The sequence below is a fragment of the Mesoplodon densirostris genome, chromosome 1, assembly GCF_025265405.1.
Source record: "Mesoplodon densirostris isolate mMesDen1 chromosome 1, mMesDen1 primary haplotype, whole genome shotgun sequence".
Classification (NCBI taxonomy): domain Eukaryota; kingdom Metazoa; phylum Chordata; class Mammalia; order Artiodactyla; family Ziphiidae; genus Mesoplodon; species Mesoplodon densirostris.
The window spans coordinates 34,132,931-34,151,782 of record NC_082661.1 but is presented as its reverse complement, the minus strand read 5'-3'; the positions used below and the strand labels follow the sequence as shown (position 1 = coordinate 34,151,782).

Sequence of the window (18,852 nt, the reverse complement as noted above, 5' to 3'; positions counted from 1 at the left end):
TCGAAGAGACTAGAATCACATTCAAACTTTCTTTGAAAGTAGCCATGATGAGCACTCATTCTTTTTCACAAATGCCAAATTAGGTTACTTCTTGAAGCATATCGTTCATTAAGAGCCAAAGAACCTGGTATCCAATTGCAAGCTATTTTTTCTTTTCTCAAAAATTTTCATAAAAATATATACACTCAAATTTAGAATGTTTCTCACGTCCATCATGGTGGTACGATAAAAAAAACATTTATTTCGTTATAAAAAGTATTTGGCTATAAAGAGTAACTGAATGGTAGAAAGCAATCTCATGGTCTTGATTTTCCTGTGCATATTTTCAGAATTGGGGCAGAACCCTGTGCCACACAAAGGATAATTCTTCCTCCTCAAGAGAAGGTCCTAAATTAACAATATATCTTTATGTGCATCCGCACAAACACACAAATATACAACAAAGTCCCCTGACTCTTCATTCTTCTCCTACCGTAGTGATGTTTCCAAATATTTGGTGAAATCCAGAGGCAACTGAGTGGTAACTTCACTACAATGTCTTTTGATTAGCTGACTTATCTCTTCACTTAAAAATGAATCCCCTTGTAACACTTTATCCTGAAAAAATATTAAAAGTATGAGTTAAAAGTTTGCTTATGCCATAAGCAAAAGCCAAGCCGTAAGCAAAGTTAAAAATGGCAACAGCTGACACCAAACTAACACATGAAACATAACGACAGGTGCTGGGTCAGGTCTTGGACATATCAGCCATATCCTACATTGAATGAAACAGTCTCCTGACTGTCTCTGTAGAATTCCAACCCCAGAAATCTATCCTACCATCAACTCCTAACACGAAATAAGCAAGTTGAAATCATGTTATTAAGAGACATAAGAATTTAGTTTTTATTTCATCCTTTAAAAAAAATAATGAAAAGTATCACATACCTTCCTTCTGGAATTTGAAGATTCAACAGGAGGATTGAATGTCATTGCTGCCATGCTATAAGCCTCAAAAAGTTCTGCAGCAGATCTATAATCACAAATATAAGAGAAGTAAAGACACCACCGTATCTGTGTAACTTGAAAATATTTAGATTGTACCCAGAGAAATCAATTAGATTGTACTCATTATTCTAAGCCTATATGTAACATAATCCTGCTGTCGTTTTTCTTTTTTCTCATTAAAATCTTTTGCCCCAGTTTTATTTTCTTCCAGTTTTATTCAGATATAATTGACATACAGCACTGTGTAAGTTTAAGGTGTACAGCATGATCTGACTTGCATACATCATGAAATGAATTACCACAATAAGTTTAGTGAACCTCCATCATCTCATAGATAAAAAATTAGTGAAATAGAAAAAAATTTTTCCTTCTGATGAGAACTCAAGATTTATTCACTTAACTTTCATATATAACATACAATACTGTTAATCATATTTATCATGTTGTACATTACATCCCTAGTACTTATTTATCCTATAATTGGAGGTTTGTACTTTTTGACTGCCTTCATCCAATTCCCCCTTCTGGTAGACACAAATCTGATCTCTTTTTCTATGAGTTTGTTTGTTTTTGAAGTAAAATTGACCTACAACTCTGTTAGTTCCTGTTACACAACATAGTGATTTGATATGTCTATACATTTCAAAATGATCACCACGATAAGTCTACTTACCACTTGTCATCATACAAAGATATTATATAATTATTGACTATATATCCCACACTGTACATTTCATACCTGTGACATTTATTTTGCAACTGGGAGTTTGTACCTTTTAATCTCCCTCACCTATTTCTCTCCTCCTCCTAACCCCCTCCCCTGTGGCACCACCTGTTTGTTCTCTGTATTTATGACTCTGTTTCTGTTTTGTTTGTTCATTTGTTGTTTTTTGTTTTTGTTTTTTTGTGGTAGGCGGGCCTCTCACTGCTGTGGCCTCTCCCGTTGCGGAGCACAGGCTCCCGTCGCGCAGGCTCAGCAGCCATGACTCACGGGCCCAGCCACTCCGCGGCATGTGGGATCTTCCCGGACCGGGGCACAAACCTGTGTCCCCTGCATCGGCAGGCGGACTCTCAACCACTGCGCCACCAGGGAAGCCCTGTTTTGTTTTTTAGAGTGAAATCGTACAGTATTTGTCTTTCTCTGACTTATTTCACTTAGCATAATTCCCTCTAGGTCCATCCATGTTGTTGCAAATGGCAAGCTTTAATTCTTTTTTTCATGGCTGAGTAATATTCCATTGTGTGTATGTATACCTCATCTTCTTTATCCACTCATCTATTGGTGGGCATTTAGGTTGCTTCCATATCTTGGCTATTGTAAATAATGTGGCAATGAACATAAGAATGCATATATCTTTTCTAATTATTGTTTTTGTTTTCTTTGGAAACCAAAAAAACACACTTATATAAAATAAATCCTAAATCCCCATGTTATGACATCATTATCCAACTAAATCCACCTCAGAGAGGTCTGCTATACATTTAGAAACATAGGTCTGGACAAAAAGAAGGCTGAGCAAAAAGCCCTCAAGCTCAATACGATCAAATCCCAACTCAACCAGTTATGTGAACGATATGCAACTAAGTGTAAGTTAGTCATGAGAGCATAAGGCATGGAGTCATCTTCCATGGATTTCAATCAGCTCAACCCTTCAGTTGTTTGCCTGGATTGAAAGCAAGGAGAGGCCAATCAGGACAGAATAAATATCTATACTCATGCATGTAAATGAATCCTTAATGATTTGAGATTGGTTAACATTCTCCAAAGGAGATCGGCAAGGGATGCAATCAGGCTCACACCCCAAGCTCCACTCCCCAGGGGAAGCCCATCAAGAGTCTCCCTTCTCAAGCCTTTGGGATAATCCATTCAACTTCCTCCAGAAAAGGAAACCTCTGGCATAAATGAGGCAAATGGTGAAGATCTCTGACAAAAACATACCAGAAAAGGATTGTGAAGAAGCGACAAAGAATCATTTTCTCCTTTTCCTTTTGAGAAACAAAGCTGGGGTACAGGTGGGAAGTATGAGGGATGAAAGAAGTAAATGGCCATTTTACTATTTAATAAGAGCAAAGGTTATCTCTATCCTACCCAGAAGGAAAAGGGTTTACAGGAAATTACAATTTATGTCTCATTTAGAGAGGGATACAGCTGACTACTGCCTTGTAAAAATATAGACCTGTTTCATCAAACCTCTCAGTATTTCAAGAGAAGCTGGAAATGATTTTTGGCGAATTCTTCCAATATTTAAAAGATACCAACCAATTAGATTCTTGTTCAAACTCTGAAGAGGCCAGAAAATCTTGCCTACAGGTCACTTGTCTGTGATTTCTGATTTAAAGAAACCAGTGGGCTTGCAAAGGAGGGGAAAAATCTGCAACAAAATATTAATTCTGAGTGATGGGAATATTACAAGGGTGTCATACCATTTTCTCTTCTTTTCTGTATAACTGAAGTATTTCCTAGTTGATTTTGTGGGGGAAAAATGATAATTACTACTGTTTCAACTTCTCTGTACGAATTTTTTTCAGATCAAAAAGTTGTGGGAAAAGAAACTTCTTTTAGAAGGACGCTTTTCCCCATTTGGAAGCGTGTAAGGTGAATGCTGGAAGTGCCAGTCCAAACTCTCACAGGTCGGGGGCACTGAACAGAGATGGCTATGAGGGCCAAGGAGAGAAACTGCTCCCTTCTGGATGGCAGTGTTCAAAGCACTTCTTTTCTCTCCCTCCTCACTTCTCCCTTTCTTGTCCTAGCAGAACCATTTGGAGGGGGGAAAAAAAGGTTCTGTGGATGGACTCATGGACCTTCACATAAAGCAAATATGGCATCATCTTATTAAATGTTGAACCTAAGTAATGTGCATATGGGGATTCACTATTCTTTCTACTTACCTGTATGTGTGAAACCGTTTTATGACCAAAAAAAAAAAGGTTAAGTAATTACTCAAAACAAACTAACAAAATCACAGTCAGCAATGTTTTCTCTTTGGAATAATTCAGGAATATGAAGTGGACCAAGTCCAGATAACCAACCAGCACTTTACATTTTGAAATCTATTACTTTGTAAAACAGACTTCTCATAGTCCAAACAGCTAGCAACTGAAATTAGCAGTTCTATAATAAGGCAATGCTAAATACTACCTTCGGCTCAACTCTGGTTTGAGTGCCTCTGAGCCTTCGGAAGGGGCTCCAGCGATGAGGTGAGCTGCAAATCTCTGCACTATAGGATGGTAATGTCGCTGAAGGGGAAACAGGACAACCATATTTTGCACGGGTCAATATTTTATAAGACACTAGCTACACTTTAATAAACATTAATTTTTTTAAAAAAACCACATATGCATATGTAATTCATTAGAACCACATACCTACAGAAAAAAAAAACAGTATCTTTGCTCACAAGATTCCAACACAAATCTGTTTGATGACCAAGTTACCAGTGAAGTAGCTTAGTCTTGCTTTTACAGTATGAAAAGAAAAATCAAAAGGCAATTTCTCTCTCAGAGTGAAAAAAGTTAGTTTACAACAGGTTTCCTGAAACACATTTCCACTATAATGCTTCTGTCCGCACTGTAGGATCACGACGTAGGTGAAACCCTCTTGAAACTGGCGGGCCACAGGCCTCTGGACGTCCCCCTGAATAAGACCCAATACAAATGTGCCTGACAACATATCTTCTATTCTGAATAGTGTCAGGGAGTGACTTCAAGAAATCTCACCCCATAATACTGAAATCACTTTCTGCTTCCTTAGAAAACGGATCTCAACATCTTAATAGTAAGAGCAAAGTGAAATGCAGAGTATTTAGACAGGAATTCTAGGAAAGGCAGTCCCAGAACAAAATATGTTAAGTTCTCTGGCAATTATAACTACTTGGGGGAAAAACTGAAAAAGCCCTCACAAAAAGGGGAGGAGGGGCTCTTACCCTCAGTGCATGCAATTCCCAAAGAGCAGTGTTCTGAGCATTGCAGTACTCAGGTTCATCCAGCTCAGGAAGGAAAACTCCACTACCCTGAGATTCATTGTCAAGCAACAGATCTGTTTTGGGGAAAGTCTGCAAAAATGTCACATAAAAAGGATTAATTAAAGTAATATTATGAATTTTAAGAACGTTACTGGATTCTGTACTTTTACATAATTTGATTTTACAGTTACATAAGAGCTGTAAGCACATGCACTTTATACCTAGTTTTAATTTTTGCAATTTAAGTTTATTCCACAAGAGAACAAAAGAATATTAGCTTGCTTTGAAAAGAATTAATTTTATCTTGCAAAAGAAAACAGATATTCTTTCACTCAGCCACCCCACTTTTAGGAATCTTTCCTATAGAAATAATTACATTAGATACACTTATAAGAATATTCACTATAGCATCATTTATAATAGCAAAAAAGGAAACAACTTACATCCATCAAAAGAAAAATGCAAAGTGTAAAAGCCAGACTGCCTAAATTTAAATCCCATCTCTGCCATTTAATAGCAGTGTCACTTTAGACAGGTTTCTTAGTCTCTCTGGACCTCAGTTTTCCCCATCTATAAAATGGGAACAATAATAGTAGCTACTTCACAGAGTTGTATGAAAATTGAGTTAATTTTTGTAAAGCATTGTAACAGTGGAATTCACACAGTAAGAACTATGTATTTGTTAAACCAACAGTCATTAAAGAGACCAAGTAGCTGTATTTGTACTGACACAAAATGTGTTCATCACCATTAAGTGTTAAAAAAGTTGTAGAACAATATTGTATATCATAATCCCCTCTCCATTAAAAAAGAAAAAAGTTTTGTTGTTTGTGTGTGTTTAGTGTACACATTTATAAATGAATTTTTTAAGACTTCTGGAAGGATACCCACCAAATCGTAAAAATGGAGAGTGTCAGTAGGGGTGGAATGCTTTCCTTTTGTAATTTTATATACTTCTTTTATCACCTTATCTTGTTACAAGTGTGAATTACTTTTATAATTAAAATAATAATGTACATGGGGGAAAAAAACATGCATCAAACAAAACACCATTGTTGCACTGTAAGAACTTAGCTCTATTCGTTTGCATCACTACTTACATGCATTAATATTCTGTTAGTTGCTAAAATGCCAATGCTTGAATTTGGAAGCACGTGAAGAGCAAGGGTACAAAGGCGCTTGATGAAGGCAAGGGCCCGCTGCTGAGAAACTTGCTTTCTGCGCTTAGTCAGCATGACGTCAAGGCACTGGAGGACGATCTCAACACCTTCATTCGTAGCACCTAAAACAGCAGATATACCTTTTGGGGCTGTTCTCATTACTTTTTCATTACGCACTTCACTGAACTTTGGAAAAATTCAAGAGGAGCCTGTCGCACCTGTCCCACATCATTTAAATCCTCACCGATGAAGCAGTGCCAGACTGCTCACACAATAATGTGAGCTGCACTGCATCTCCAGTCAATTCCAAAAGTTCTCTCACTCCAAGTCTCAATTAAGGTTAAATACAGATGTGCAGCACTGGCAGGCCAGCATTTTATATACCTGCTCCTATTTCTCAATTTTCATTGACTATAATTCCAGTCACAAAATATTCTTAGAAGATAAAGATTTATTAAAGACACATTATCTAAACATACATACCTGCATGTAACTTGAACAGTGTTTTGTAAAGATGTGTATAGAATTTCATTGGATCAATATTCAGAACATCACCTTTGAAATGAGAACAAAAATTAGGTATGTTAAAGCCTCCAAAGGCAAAGTAAACAAAACTTAATCAAGAAAGTATCTTACCTTGCCCAGAAAGAACATGAAAAGCAGTCTGGACACAGTGAAGACTTTCTTGATAGCTTAGGTCCTTAAAACGAAGAGGAAAAAAAAAAGGATATTAAGAATAATTACAATTCATATCTTAAAAAGTAATTCATGAGTAGAGTTACTTACACCAGACTCAATGAGAGAATGTAGAACTACTAATAAATCATCAAAAAACTCCACATTTATAAGGTGAGCAAACCTAGAATCAAACAAAACTTAGTTAAAAGGTAACCTAAAAATAGATATAAAGCAGTTAAAAATTAAACCTGACTTTAAAACCATATTTTCAATATTACTTATTTCAAAATGTTAGCTATGATGGAGATGATGGTGATTATCGATACTTTTCATTAATTCAGACTGGCCTCTTGGACAATTCATCCACGACTGGACATTATACTCAGCAGGAATATATGAGGCACTAAACAAACTAAATATATTTCAAAAATACTCCTACCCAGAGAAAGAAGTTGCTAAGAGCAAACAAGTTCTCTGAGTCAAGTTGACCAGGTGTCCAACAATGTTCTAAGTCACAAAGGAGTCAGCAGTTACAGCTTCTAGGAAAATGGGGCAGGAAGAAGGAAAGGAGGAAAGATTTTGCTATTAATTAGAAAATGGACCCTATGAAAGCTTTAAAAAGAAAAGAAAAAATCTTGGAGCTAGTGTCTAGTTCAGGCTCAGCAATTAATTACCTAAATAATTCTAGGTAAGAGCTGACTGTCCTGGCCTTCTGTTTCTAAAAATAACTGAGATCACTCAATAGACTTAAAGAGAAAGAATCATGTGAGCTACTAAATGTCAGAGGACTCTGTACACTATAAAATATCAGGCACCGAAGTAGTTAAAGTCAGGATATCTCTTCAATATTAGTGCAAGAGCCTTTGACACTGTAAATCTTGGAATAAGGAAGGACCTCAGAGGTCATATATTCCCTGTGTATTGGTACAACCTTTTTGGGAAGTAATATGGCAATATTTATCAAAATTTTAAATGATCATACTCTTTGACCTAGCAATATGTGCACACAAGTACACTGAAGATATTTCCAGTGTAGCACTGGGGACTGACCAAATAAAGTATTAAATATCCATGACATGGAGTATTATGAACTTAAAAAAAAAAAGTGGGTCTATATGTGCTAACATGGAAGGATACCCAGAATAACTGCTTATCCAAAAAAAAAAAAGCAAGTTACAGAACAGTATACATTTGTGTGAAAGATTCAATTTGTATGAAAGAAGGCAGGTGGGCAGATTTACATACTGATATAGGAAGGAAGGGAACTTGTGATCTTTTAATTCTTAATTGCATTATTTGAATTTTTTAAATGAGCATGTATTACTAAAAATTTGTTTAAATAAACAAATTGGTCATTGGGACTTCCCTGGTGGCGCAGTGGTTGAGAATCCGCATGCCAATGCAGGGGACACAGGTTTGATCCCTGGTCCAGGAAGATCCCACATGCCAAGAAGCAACTAAGCCCATGCGCCACAACTACTGAGCCTGTGCTCTAGAGCCAGTGAGCCACAACTACTGAGCCCATGCACCACAACTACTGAAGCCCACGTGCCTAGAGCCCATGCTCTGCAACAAGAGAAGCCACCACAATGAGAAGCCCGCGCACTGCAACAAAGAGTAGTCTCCACTCGCCACAACTATAGAAAGCTCATGAGCAGCAACGAAGACCCAACACACAAAAACAAAAAAGAAAAAAATAATTGGTCATTGAAAAAAACAAACAACAGGTCCTACCTAAGGTAAGAATAATCCCTTCTCTTTGAACCTCTGACCAACCTCTCTTTCAATAACAAGGACCACACTATCTTATAAGGCAAAGCATCTCATCACCAAATAGCTACAGTCATTAGAAAGTAATTTCTTCTACATGGAACCAAATTTGCCTTTGCTCTATCTTCCAGACATTAGTCCTATTTCTAAAGCTGTGCTGTCCAACGTAGCCACGGGCCATTAGGGATTTGAAATGTGGCTAGTCCAAACTGAGATGATGTGCTATAATGTAAAACATATACCACTTTTAGAAGATGCATTATGAAAAAAGCCATGCCAAATATCTCACTAATGTTTAATCTCATTAATGTTTTGACATTAATATATGTCAGAATAATATTTTAGATAAAATGAGTTCAACAAAATATATTTAAATTAATTTCATCTGTTTCTTTTTCCTTTTCAATGTGGTTAACAGAAAATTTTAAATTTCATATGTAGTTCACACTATGTTTCTATTGGATAGCACTGTTCTACAGGACAATACCTCAAATAATTGTAGAAAACTATCCTGACAACCATTATTCTGGCTCACATCCCCCAGTAGGTTCATTAGTGTTGACAGCATACAAAAAGACCTATCTTAAGAGGAACAGATTATGCAAGACTAAAAACTGACTACAGAACAGAAGGAAGGCAGAACTGAGGGATGAACCCTAGGGACAGCAAGAACTAAGTAATAGCAGGAGGAAAGAGTTGGCGAAGGAGATTTTTAAAATAAAAGGTTTGAGATGAGAAAACCAAAAAAGTGCAGTGTTATGAACAGGTTCAAGGAAAAGCTGGTGACAAATAAAAAAGGAATGAGAACTAAGAAGGACACCGGGTCATCAATTAGTGAACCCTGTTTAAAATTCATGGTTACCTCGGTCTTATTTATTTAGAAAGAATCTAAAAGGCTTCAACCTACACAGCCCTTACTTGGCAAGACCTTCCAGAACTGCTGGCAGGAGAGGTGACCTCTGGGCCTTCTTCAATATTCTGAAGTAGGTCACAAACACGATATTCAGAGTCTCCGTGTGCTGCAGAACAGACAAAATGACTTCCATATAACCTAGTGTACTTTCTCCCAAGTTACCACAACTACAGCTTTCAAAACTCAGCCTTTTCTGTGCTTTCCCGTCACTCCCCACTATTCAATCTTAAGAGCTTCAGCAAAGCAGAATGAAGATACACATCCTGTGATTTCCTAAAACTAGCATCATCGATCACATTATCATTTCTTACACATCATGTGTCTAAGCCTCGTGAAATAAACCAAAGTCATACAACCACAAGTTGAAGCAATAAATCTCTAGTTGAAATCATTTAACAAAACACTTTAAAAGCATGAGAAAACGTAAAACTGCCTACCAGTTTAAGTTTTTTCTCAGTACTCTCCGAAGCTTCTGCCTCCCGAAGCTCTCTCTCTAGTTTCTCTTCTGCTTTCTTCCACTGAAAATAGATTTAAAAAAGAAAAAAAAGAGTATACCACTGAATGAAAAAGCTAGCTTCAGAGAGGCATTATGTCAATATTATGAAACACACACAATAGTACCACAGACCGTCTACAAATAGAAGCAAAAGTAGAAAAAATGGATAAGAAGCTTCCATAAACCAAATTATGACAGTGGCTGCCTCCTAGGAGGAAGGGAAAAGAATGGGACTGGAGAAGGAACAAAGGGACTCCAACTCTATAACCAATGGGTTCTTTCTTTTCAAGAAAGAAACTGAAGTATATTAATATTTGCTCAATCAGAATGGTAAATACATGGGATATATTATACTACTCTCTGTAGTTTTCTGTAATTTAAATTAAATTTTTTCAAAAAAAAAAAAAGAAAGGAAGGAAGGACATGCTGAGCCCAGAAATAATTATGTTAAATCATCTATAATGTGGAAACCAGTCATCAACAATGCTTCCCAAACTCATTTACATACAGTGCATAAAACCAGATACTATGCATACAGAAATTCAACAGAAAACCAATTTTTTTCCACTCCCTTATGCTGTTAGAGCAGCAAGCAATGGTTGCTAAGCTGCCTGAGACACTGGGGACTGACTGAGGAATGGCGTTTCCTTCCCTCACACGAAGTTGTTAAAGAGCTGCTTATTGGGTCTTTGTTTCCCCACTGTAGCCACATACATGCTGTTCCTAACAGGCACATCCAACTTATATTAGGATAGTATGGTATAAATAATTTAAATATTTACCTTCATTTGTTAACAATCATTAAGTCTATTTTGATATTCCTGTCTTATTTTCAAAATTTATTAGACACATTCAAAGATGGATCTCCCTGGAAATTATTTTTTCCTTTGTTTTTATAACCCACTTGATAACCCTAATAAACTGTTTAGAAATGTTTTGAGAAGTGATCATAATAATGGTGGTGGTCGTAACTAATGTGTATAAAGTGTGCCCAGCGCTGCACACTCTAAGTGCTTTTCCTATGGCATTATATTTAAACTGCACAATCACCCTGCAAGGTAGGTGCGATTATTAGCTCCATTTCTCAGAATATTAAAAAATGTTTCCAAAGTCTCAGAGTAAATAAACAAAGGCCTGGAATTTCAACCTAGTTTTCAAATACAAACCAACAGAGAAAGGAGATTTGACTAAAACCTACTTTGTTGCCAACTTCACATGAATGCATCCTTTCTGTTAAGGAAGGAATCTGTGTTATCACGATGAATCTAAGAGGATCTCAAAAGCCAGCATGGGGACTTCCCTGGTGGTCCAGTGGTTAAGACTCCGTGCTTCCAACACAAGAAGCGCAGGTTAGATCCCTGGTCGGGGAACTAAGATTCCACATGCCGAGTGGTGCGGTGTGGCCAAAAAAAAAAAAAAAAGCTAGCATGGCAAGAAAACCTTTTCATCTACTGCTCTCTTTGCTAATGAACTGTCTGTTTAAGTTGATTTAATAGAACATTTCTTTGCAATAACTGGGGAAAATAAAATTCTCTAAATATCAGATTTTAAAATATTTATAACTTAACTATGATTTTTACCTGTGTCTGTATTATGATTTTAATCTAAAATCAATTAAAACAAAAAAGGAAATCAATCAAACCTTTCTCTGCATTCTTGATAGAGTTTTTCTCTTTTCCTTGAAAGTCATGAACTTTTTTTGTTTATTAATATCCTCTGTATCTTTTTTCACTTCTACTTCTTTGATCCTTAAGCACAAGAATGTTTTTAACATCTGGTATCGAAGAAAACACAAATACACAGCTTAATATTTATATTGCCCTCAAATACTTTAAACAGAATAAGCATTCAACAGTGTTATTCCTTCCTTCATGCCAAAAAACCCAAAAAAAACCAAAAAACTTTGAAACATCTTTTATCACATTTTACACAAAGTTCTATTATCTTTTTGTTAAACGTATTCGGTAAATTTTGTCCATGAAAGGACACTAGTATTTGGCTAAATACACATAATATTACTTTGCAGTGGAATAAGAACAAGGAAGAGAGAACACTACCTGGCACTGGTAGATAGGATTACAAAGAGTAGAAAGGTCAGAAAAAGGTTTGGGCCAGTATGGGAGAAGACGATATTTATTAGACATTTCTAAACCAGCTTTAAATTCCCAAACCAGATTCAGTTTTGCAGTTAACAGTTCTAATCTTTTTTTCCCAACAAAAAAAATAACATGAAGACTAGTGTTATTAAGACAACTTATTTTTCTTCAGGCCAATGGGTCTCCAACTTTAGCAGACATCACAATCACCTGGAGGGCTTGTTAAAGCACAAAAAGCTAGACCCCATCCCCAGAGCTTCTGATTCAGCAGGTCTGCAGTGGGGCCCCAGAATCTGTATTTCTAATCACCAGCTGATGCTGGTCCAGGGACCACATGTACTATTGCCTTAAGCCATTCAAAAAAGTTCAGAAACTAATTTAGAAACTGATGTACTGTGTGCTACAGCAACCATCCAAACACAAAGACAAAAGGGGTTTTAAATCCTACGTTTTCTGGGGAAGAAACCACTCTACTGACCTGCAGTCACAGCAGCATTCTTGGAGAAAAAAAGAACTACAGGTTTGTATTCTTTTGAGGTTCCAATATGTGCATTTGGAAGAAAGCTGAGAACTTCATTTAAATCATGTAATGAAAACAAGGAAGAACTAAAAACATAAACACTGAACCTGAAGTCACTCTAGGTCTCAGAAAGATTTGAGTATTTTGTAGGTATTCTATGTGCTCATAAAATATCACCCACAAATGAAAAATAACTCCAAATCAAAGAATGTGGCACATGGTGAACTAATCTTTGGTAAGGGAACCAAGAATACACAATAGGGAAAGAACAGTCTCTTCAATAAATGGTGTTAGGAAAATTGGATATCCACATACAGAAGAATGAAACTGGACCTTTATCTTACCAGTCACAAACATTAATTCAAAATGGATTAAAGACTTAAATGTAAGCCCTGACACCATAAAACTCCTAGAAGAGAAAACATAGAGACAAAGCTCCTTGACATTGGTCTGAGCATTAATTTTCTAGATATGACACCAAAAGCAAAAACAAACAAGTGAGACTACATTAAACTAAAAACCTTCCACACGCAAAGGAAACCATGGACAAGATGCAAAGGCAACCTACGGAATGGCAGAAAATATCTGCAAATCATGTATCTGATAAGGAGTAATATCCAAAATACTAAGGAACTCAAACAACTCACAGCAAAAAACAAATAACCTGATTTGAAAAGGAACAAAGGACCTAAAAACACATTTTTTCCAAAGAAGACAAACAACAAATGACCAACAGGTAAATGAAAAGATGCTGAACAGCACTAATCATCATGGATATGCAAACCATAACCACAGTGAGATACCACCTCACACCTATTAGAATGGCTACTATGAAAAAGACAAGAAATAACAAGTGTTAGTGAGGTTGTGGAGAAGAGGGGACCCTTGTATACTGTTGGTGGGAATGTAAATTGACACAACCATTATGGAACAGTATGGAGGCTCCTAAAAAATTAAAAATACAATTATCATATGATCCAGCAATCCCCCTTCTGGGTATATATCCAAAGGAAATGAAATCAGTATCTCAAAGAGATATCTGCACACCCATGTTCACTGCAGCACTGTTCACAAAAGCCAAGATATGGAACCAATCTACATGCCTGCTGGAATAAAGCAAATGTGAGATATACATACAATGGAATGTTATTCAGCCTTAAAAAGAAGGTCCTGTCATCTCTGATAACATGGATGAACCTGCAGGACAGGACAAGTGAAATGAGCCAGACACAGACTCAATACTGTATGATCTCAAAAAGTCACACCCACAGAACCAGAGAGTAGAATGGCGCTTGCCAGGGGATGGAGGAAATGAGGAAATCCTGGTCAAAGGATACAAACTTTAGGGCCTCCCTGGTGGCGCAAGTGGTTGAGAGTCCGCCTGCCGATGCAGGGGATGCGGGTTCGTGCCCCGGTCTGGGAGGATCCCATGTGCCGCGGAGCGGCTGGGCCCGTGAGCCATGGCCGCTGAGCCTGCGCGTCCGGAGCCTGCGCGTCCGGAGCCTGTGCTCCGCAACGGGGGAGGCCACAACAGTGAGAGGCCCGCATACCGCAAAAAAAAAAAAAAAAAAGGATACAAACTTTCAGTTATAAGGTGAGTAAGTTCTGGGTAATAATACTGTATCATAGACCTGAAATTTGCTAAGAGAGTAGATCTTAAGTATTCTCACCACAAAAAAAAGGTAACTATGAGAGGTGATGGATGTGTTAATTAACTTGATTGCAGTAATTATTTCACAGTGTATACACACATTAAATCATCACATTGTACACCTTAAAAAAATCACATTACTATACAAAGTATATATATACCAAGCAAACAAACAAATACCAAGAAAGTAAAGAAAGTTTATATTCTAGCATCATTAAAATGAAAGTGTTTCCCTATAGCCAATTTCATGTTCAAGCTTTATTCCCTGATTACTCTAAAATTCTGAGTAATACTTAAGCCCAGTATTTGTAATTTTAGCAGTTCAACTAAAGTTATCAGCTATAAGGGATGAAAAGAATTTGACGGCAAAGGAAGAAGACTTCAAAATTAGGAAATAAAACAGTAAAAAAAAAAATCAGCTTAACAATCAAAACTATATGACTAAAAATTAATGAAAATATCTAAGACCCAAATGAAGAAAACTATCACTTCACTTAAGAACATAAAAGAAAATGGCAAGATACTTGATATTCTTGAATATAAAAAAATCAATTCTGTAAAATAAGTAATTAAAATGCAAAACTTCTATAAAGCAAAAAGACAACAACACAAAATTAAAGGACAGAGCAACAAATAAATATTTGCAACTTATACAACAGAGACTTAATATCCTTACTATGTAACTTAAGCTCAAAAGACACACAGAGCTTTTGTTTCTTTTGTTCACTACTTTATCCCCAGGACCTAGAACACTGCCTAGTACATGGCTCATATTTATTCAAATATATGCACATTTAAAAAATTATTACATGTTGGGCTTCCCTGGTGCACAGCGGTTGAGAGTCCGCCTGCCGATGCAGGGGACACGGGTTCATGCCCCGGTCCGGGAAGATCCCACATGCCACGGAGCGGCTGGGCCCATGAGCCATGGCCACTGGGCCTGCGCGTCCGGAGCCTGTGCTACGCAACGGGAGAGGCCACAACAGTGAGAGGCCCGTGTATCGCAAAAAAAAAAAAAAAAATTATTACATGTCTTTAAGAAAGTCAAATACCGGAGGAGAAAAACTGGTAAACAATACAAACAGGCAAAAAATTCAAATGACTAATAAATGTATTAAAGGAAGTAAAACCTCAGTAATAAAAATGTGTAAACAAAATAATATACATTAATTTATGTAATTTTTTACCTACCAGACTAACAAAGATTAAAGAGTAAAAATATTCAACACTGGGTAGGTTGTGGGGAAATGACACTCTTATCACTAGCGGGAACACAAGTGATCAAATGTTTTTGGAGGACAATTTGGCATTAGCTCTCAAATATTCAAATGTGTATACTGTTGGATCCAGTATGCACACTTTAGAAATTTAACTCACAGAATCTCACATAAGTGTGAAAAAATAACGTGGCCAAAACATTCTTCTCTATGCTGACTGTAACAGCAAAAATCTAGAAACAACTCAGGCATCCATCAAGTACGGACTATATATTATTCACATAATGGAATACTAAAGCAGACGTTAAAAAGAATGGGATAGCCCTATACATTAGTCCACAATACATTAAATGAAAACAGCTCCAGAATAGTTTCCAAAGTATAAACCCATTTTTTTATTTTAAAATACAAAGTGTGTCTCTATCTGCATAGAAAAACATCTAGAAGGATACACGCCGAACTGCTATGACTGGCTACTTCTGGGGAGCACTTTCACTTTATACTTTACACATCTATAAAAAATAAATTCCTCATAACAACTGAAAGTTAACTTTGTAATTTAAAAACAAACACAATACAAAGTGAGAAAAAAAAAGGCTTACCTCTGGCCTAACTTCATAATTTCTGCCTTTCACAAAACCAGAAATCACTTTAATTACACCCAGTGATGCTTGGCCTAATTTATCTTGTTTAAAGAGTTTCTTTACTGCTTCACAACACATTTCAGATATCTGAAAAATAAAATGTTACACTAAACCAGTGTTTCTCAGCCTCAGCAGTACTAACATTTGGGGCCAGATAATTCGTTGCTGTGGGGCCCTGTCCTGTGCATTGGAGGATGTTTCGAAGCCTCCCTGACCTTTATCCACCAGAAGCCAGCAGCAACAATCCTCCATCACCATAGTCGTGACAATCAAAATGTGTGCAGACACAGCCTGAAGAGGAGGGCAAAACCACCTCCTATTCAGAACCACTTAACCAAGCTTATGTTCACACAATTTTCTTGAAGAGACAGTATTTAACAAAGGACCCCATTTTAGCAATAAATAATAGCGCCAAAAGAATTTTGAGAGAGAGAAAAAAATAATCCCATCGTCTATGATTTTCTGTTAAGGACAACAGCAACAAAAGCAACCCACCGATGTTGACATGTCATTCATGAGAGGAACAATCAGTACAATGATGTTGTTGTGAAAGTTGAAATGAGGCAGGGCCACCAGCAGCTCACACAGGCTCTTCACAGCCACCGCTGCCAGTCCCCTGTAGGCCTTTAAGGAAACCACGTTACTTTTCTTCAGCTTCCTTTGCTTCCAGTCTAATCAAGAGATAACTGTAGTTACTTTATTCACTGGCTAAAATTTCAGTTAGTTTGTTTTACAGTAATAAGCAGTAATATGAAAAATCAACATACCATGTGACTTCTTAAGTATGAGCTGGCTACACTCAGACACAAGTACAGATGTTACCAGTAAATTTGTCTACCACCACCCTTGTCTACACTTAGACTCAAGTACAGATGTTACCATTAAATATACCTACCACCATCCTTGTCTACACTTAGACTCAAGTACAGATGTTACCATTAAATCTGCCTACCACATCCTTGTCTACACTTAGACACAAGTACAGATGTTACCATTAAAATTTGCCTACCGTCACCCTTGTCTACACTTAGACTCAAGTACAGATGTTACCATTAAATCTGCCTACCACATCCTTGTCTACACTTAGACTCAAGTACAGATGTTACCATTAAATTTGCCTACCATGATCCTTCTCTACACTTAGACACAAGTACAGATGTTACCATTAAATCTGCCTACCACATCCTTGTCTACACTTAGACTCAAGTACAGATGTTACCATTAAATATACCTACCACATCCTTGTCTACACTTAGACACAAGTACAGATGTTACCATTAAATTTGCCTACCATGATCCTTCTCTACACTTAGACACAAGTACAGATGTTACCATTAAATCTGCCTACCACATCCTTGTCTACACTTAGACACAAGTACAGATGTTACCATTAAATTTGCCCACCATGATCCTTCTCTACACTTAGACACAAGTACAGATGTTACCATTAAAATTTGCCTACCATCACCCTTGTCTACACTTAGACACAAGTACAGATGTTACCATTAAATTTGCCTACCATGATCCTTCTCTACACTTAGACACAAGTACAGATGTTACCGTTAAAATTTGCCTACCACCATCCTTGTCTACACTTAGACACAAGTACAGATGTTACCATTAAATTTGCCTAGCATCATCCACCCTCTGACTAACCACAATTACAAGAATCTTGGCTTTCCATAAGCATCATTTCCCCTGGCTTCTTGCTGATGCTCACTGTGGCATCTTTAGCCAGGAGGTCCAAAAAAAGTTTAATTTCTCCTTCAAAATAATTGATGATTCACAGTACCTCTTTTCTAGAAACTTCTACATATTGTTACTGTAACACAGTATCTTGAATATGAGAATATGAAAATACGCTGATTTTTTTTCTAGAGTAGGTTCAAAACCTCCTCCTACATCATACACAACCAGAGATGTGAAAGACAGTATAGAAGACAGCACCTTTGCTTCATTTTATTTTATTTTATTATTTATTTTGTTTTTTTGGCTGTGCTGCGCAGCATGCGGGATCTTAGTTCCCCAACCAGGGATAGAACCCGTGTCCCTTGCAGTGGAAGCGTGGAGTCCTAACCACTGGACAGCCAGGGAATTCCCTAGTGCCTTTGTTTTAAACTTGCTTCTCATATACGTGATTTTTCCTCAGGCTGTATTCACCATAAGTAAGAATGATACCTTCTATTTACTTAAAACTGACAAGACTTTATAATGGATGGGTAAATGGATACACAAAATGTAGTGTAGGGGCTTCCCTGGTGGCGCAGTGGTTGAGATCCGCCTGCCGATGCAGGGGACACGGGTTCGTGCCCCGATCCCGGAAGATCCCACATGCCGCAGAGCAACTAAGCCTGTGTGCCATGACCGCTGAGCCTGCACGTCCGGAGCCTGTGCTCTGCAACGGGAGGGGCCACGACAGTGAGAGGCCCACGTACCGCAAAAAAAAAAAAAAAAAAAGTAGTGTACACATACAATGAGATATTATTCAGCCTTAAAAAGGGAAGATAATATTGACACATGCTACAGCAAGGATGAATCTTGAAGACATTATAATAGACAGACAGGTAGATCAATAGGTAAATAAATAAATGCTAGTATGTAGGTTCCAGTTGGGATGCCAGAGCACAGAAGCAATGCCCATGCCACCCACCCCACCTCCATGTCGTTACTGGGCTGACAGATTAAGTAGCTCTGCTGCAGCTGAGCTAGCAGCTAGGTGATGCTTAGACCCAGCACTGAGTAAAGGAGCCCAAGTGAG

At 37.4% G+C, this 18,852-nt stretch overlaps 1 protein-coding gene across 4 annotated transcripts in view; it reads right to left on the bottom strand.

The window, feature by feature from the left end:
- Window positions 1-18,852, bottom strand: part of NOC3L (NOC3 like DNA replication regulator) — a 48,752-nt gene that overhangs the window by 16,190 nt on the left and 13,710 nt on the right. For all 4 annotated transcript variants that reach the window (XR_009532810.1, XM_060101875.1, XM_060101855.1 and 1 more), the window contains exons 9-21: window positions 16,590-16,765; window positions 16,053-16,181; window positions 11,609-11,740; window positions 9,908-9,988; window positions 9,476-9,576; window positions 6,896-6,968; window positions 6,746-6,809; window positions 6,593-6,664; window positions 6,050-6,231; window positions 4,911-5,039; window positions 4,127-4,224; window positions 928-1,012; window positions 473-597 (exon numbers count right to left, since the gene is read on the bottom strand). Coding sequence is in view for 3 of the 4 variants with exons in the window: in XM_060101875.1 (XP_059957858.1) it covers window positions 473-597; window positions 928-1,012; window positions 4,127-4,224; window positions 4,911-5,039; window positions 6,050-6,231; window positions 6,593-6,664; window positions 6,746-6,809; window positions 6,896-6,968; window positions 9,476-9,576; window positions 9,908-9,988; window positions 11,609-11,740; window positions 16,053-16,181; window positions 16,590-16,765 (1,447 nt within the window). In the remaining variant the exon portion in view is untranslated. The remainder of the gene's footprint in view (window positions 1-472; window positions 598-927; window positions 1,013-4,126; window positions 4,225-4,910; window positions 5,040-6,049; window positions 6,232-6,592; window positions 6,665-6,745; window positions 6,810-6,895; window positions 6,969-9,475; window positions 9,577-9,907; window positions 9,989-11,608; window positions 11,741-16,052; window positions 16,182-16,589; window positions 16,766-18,852) is intronic.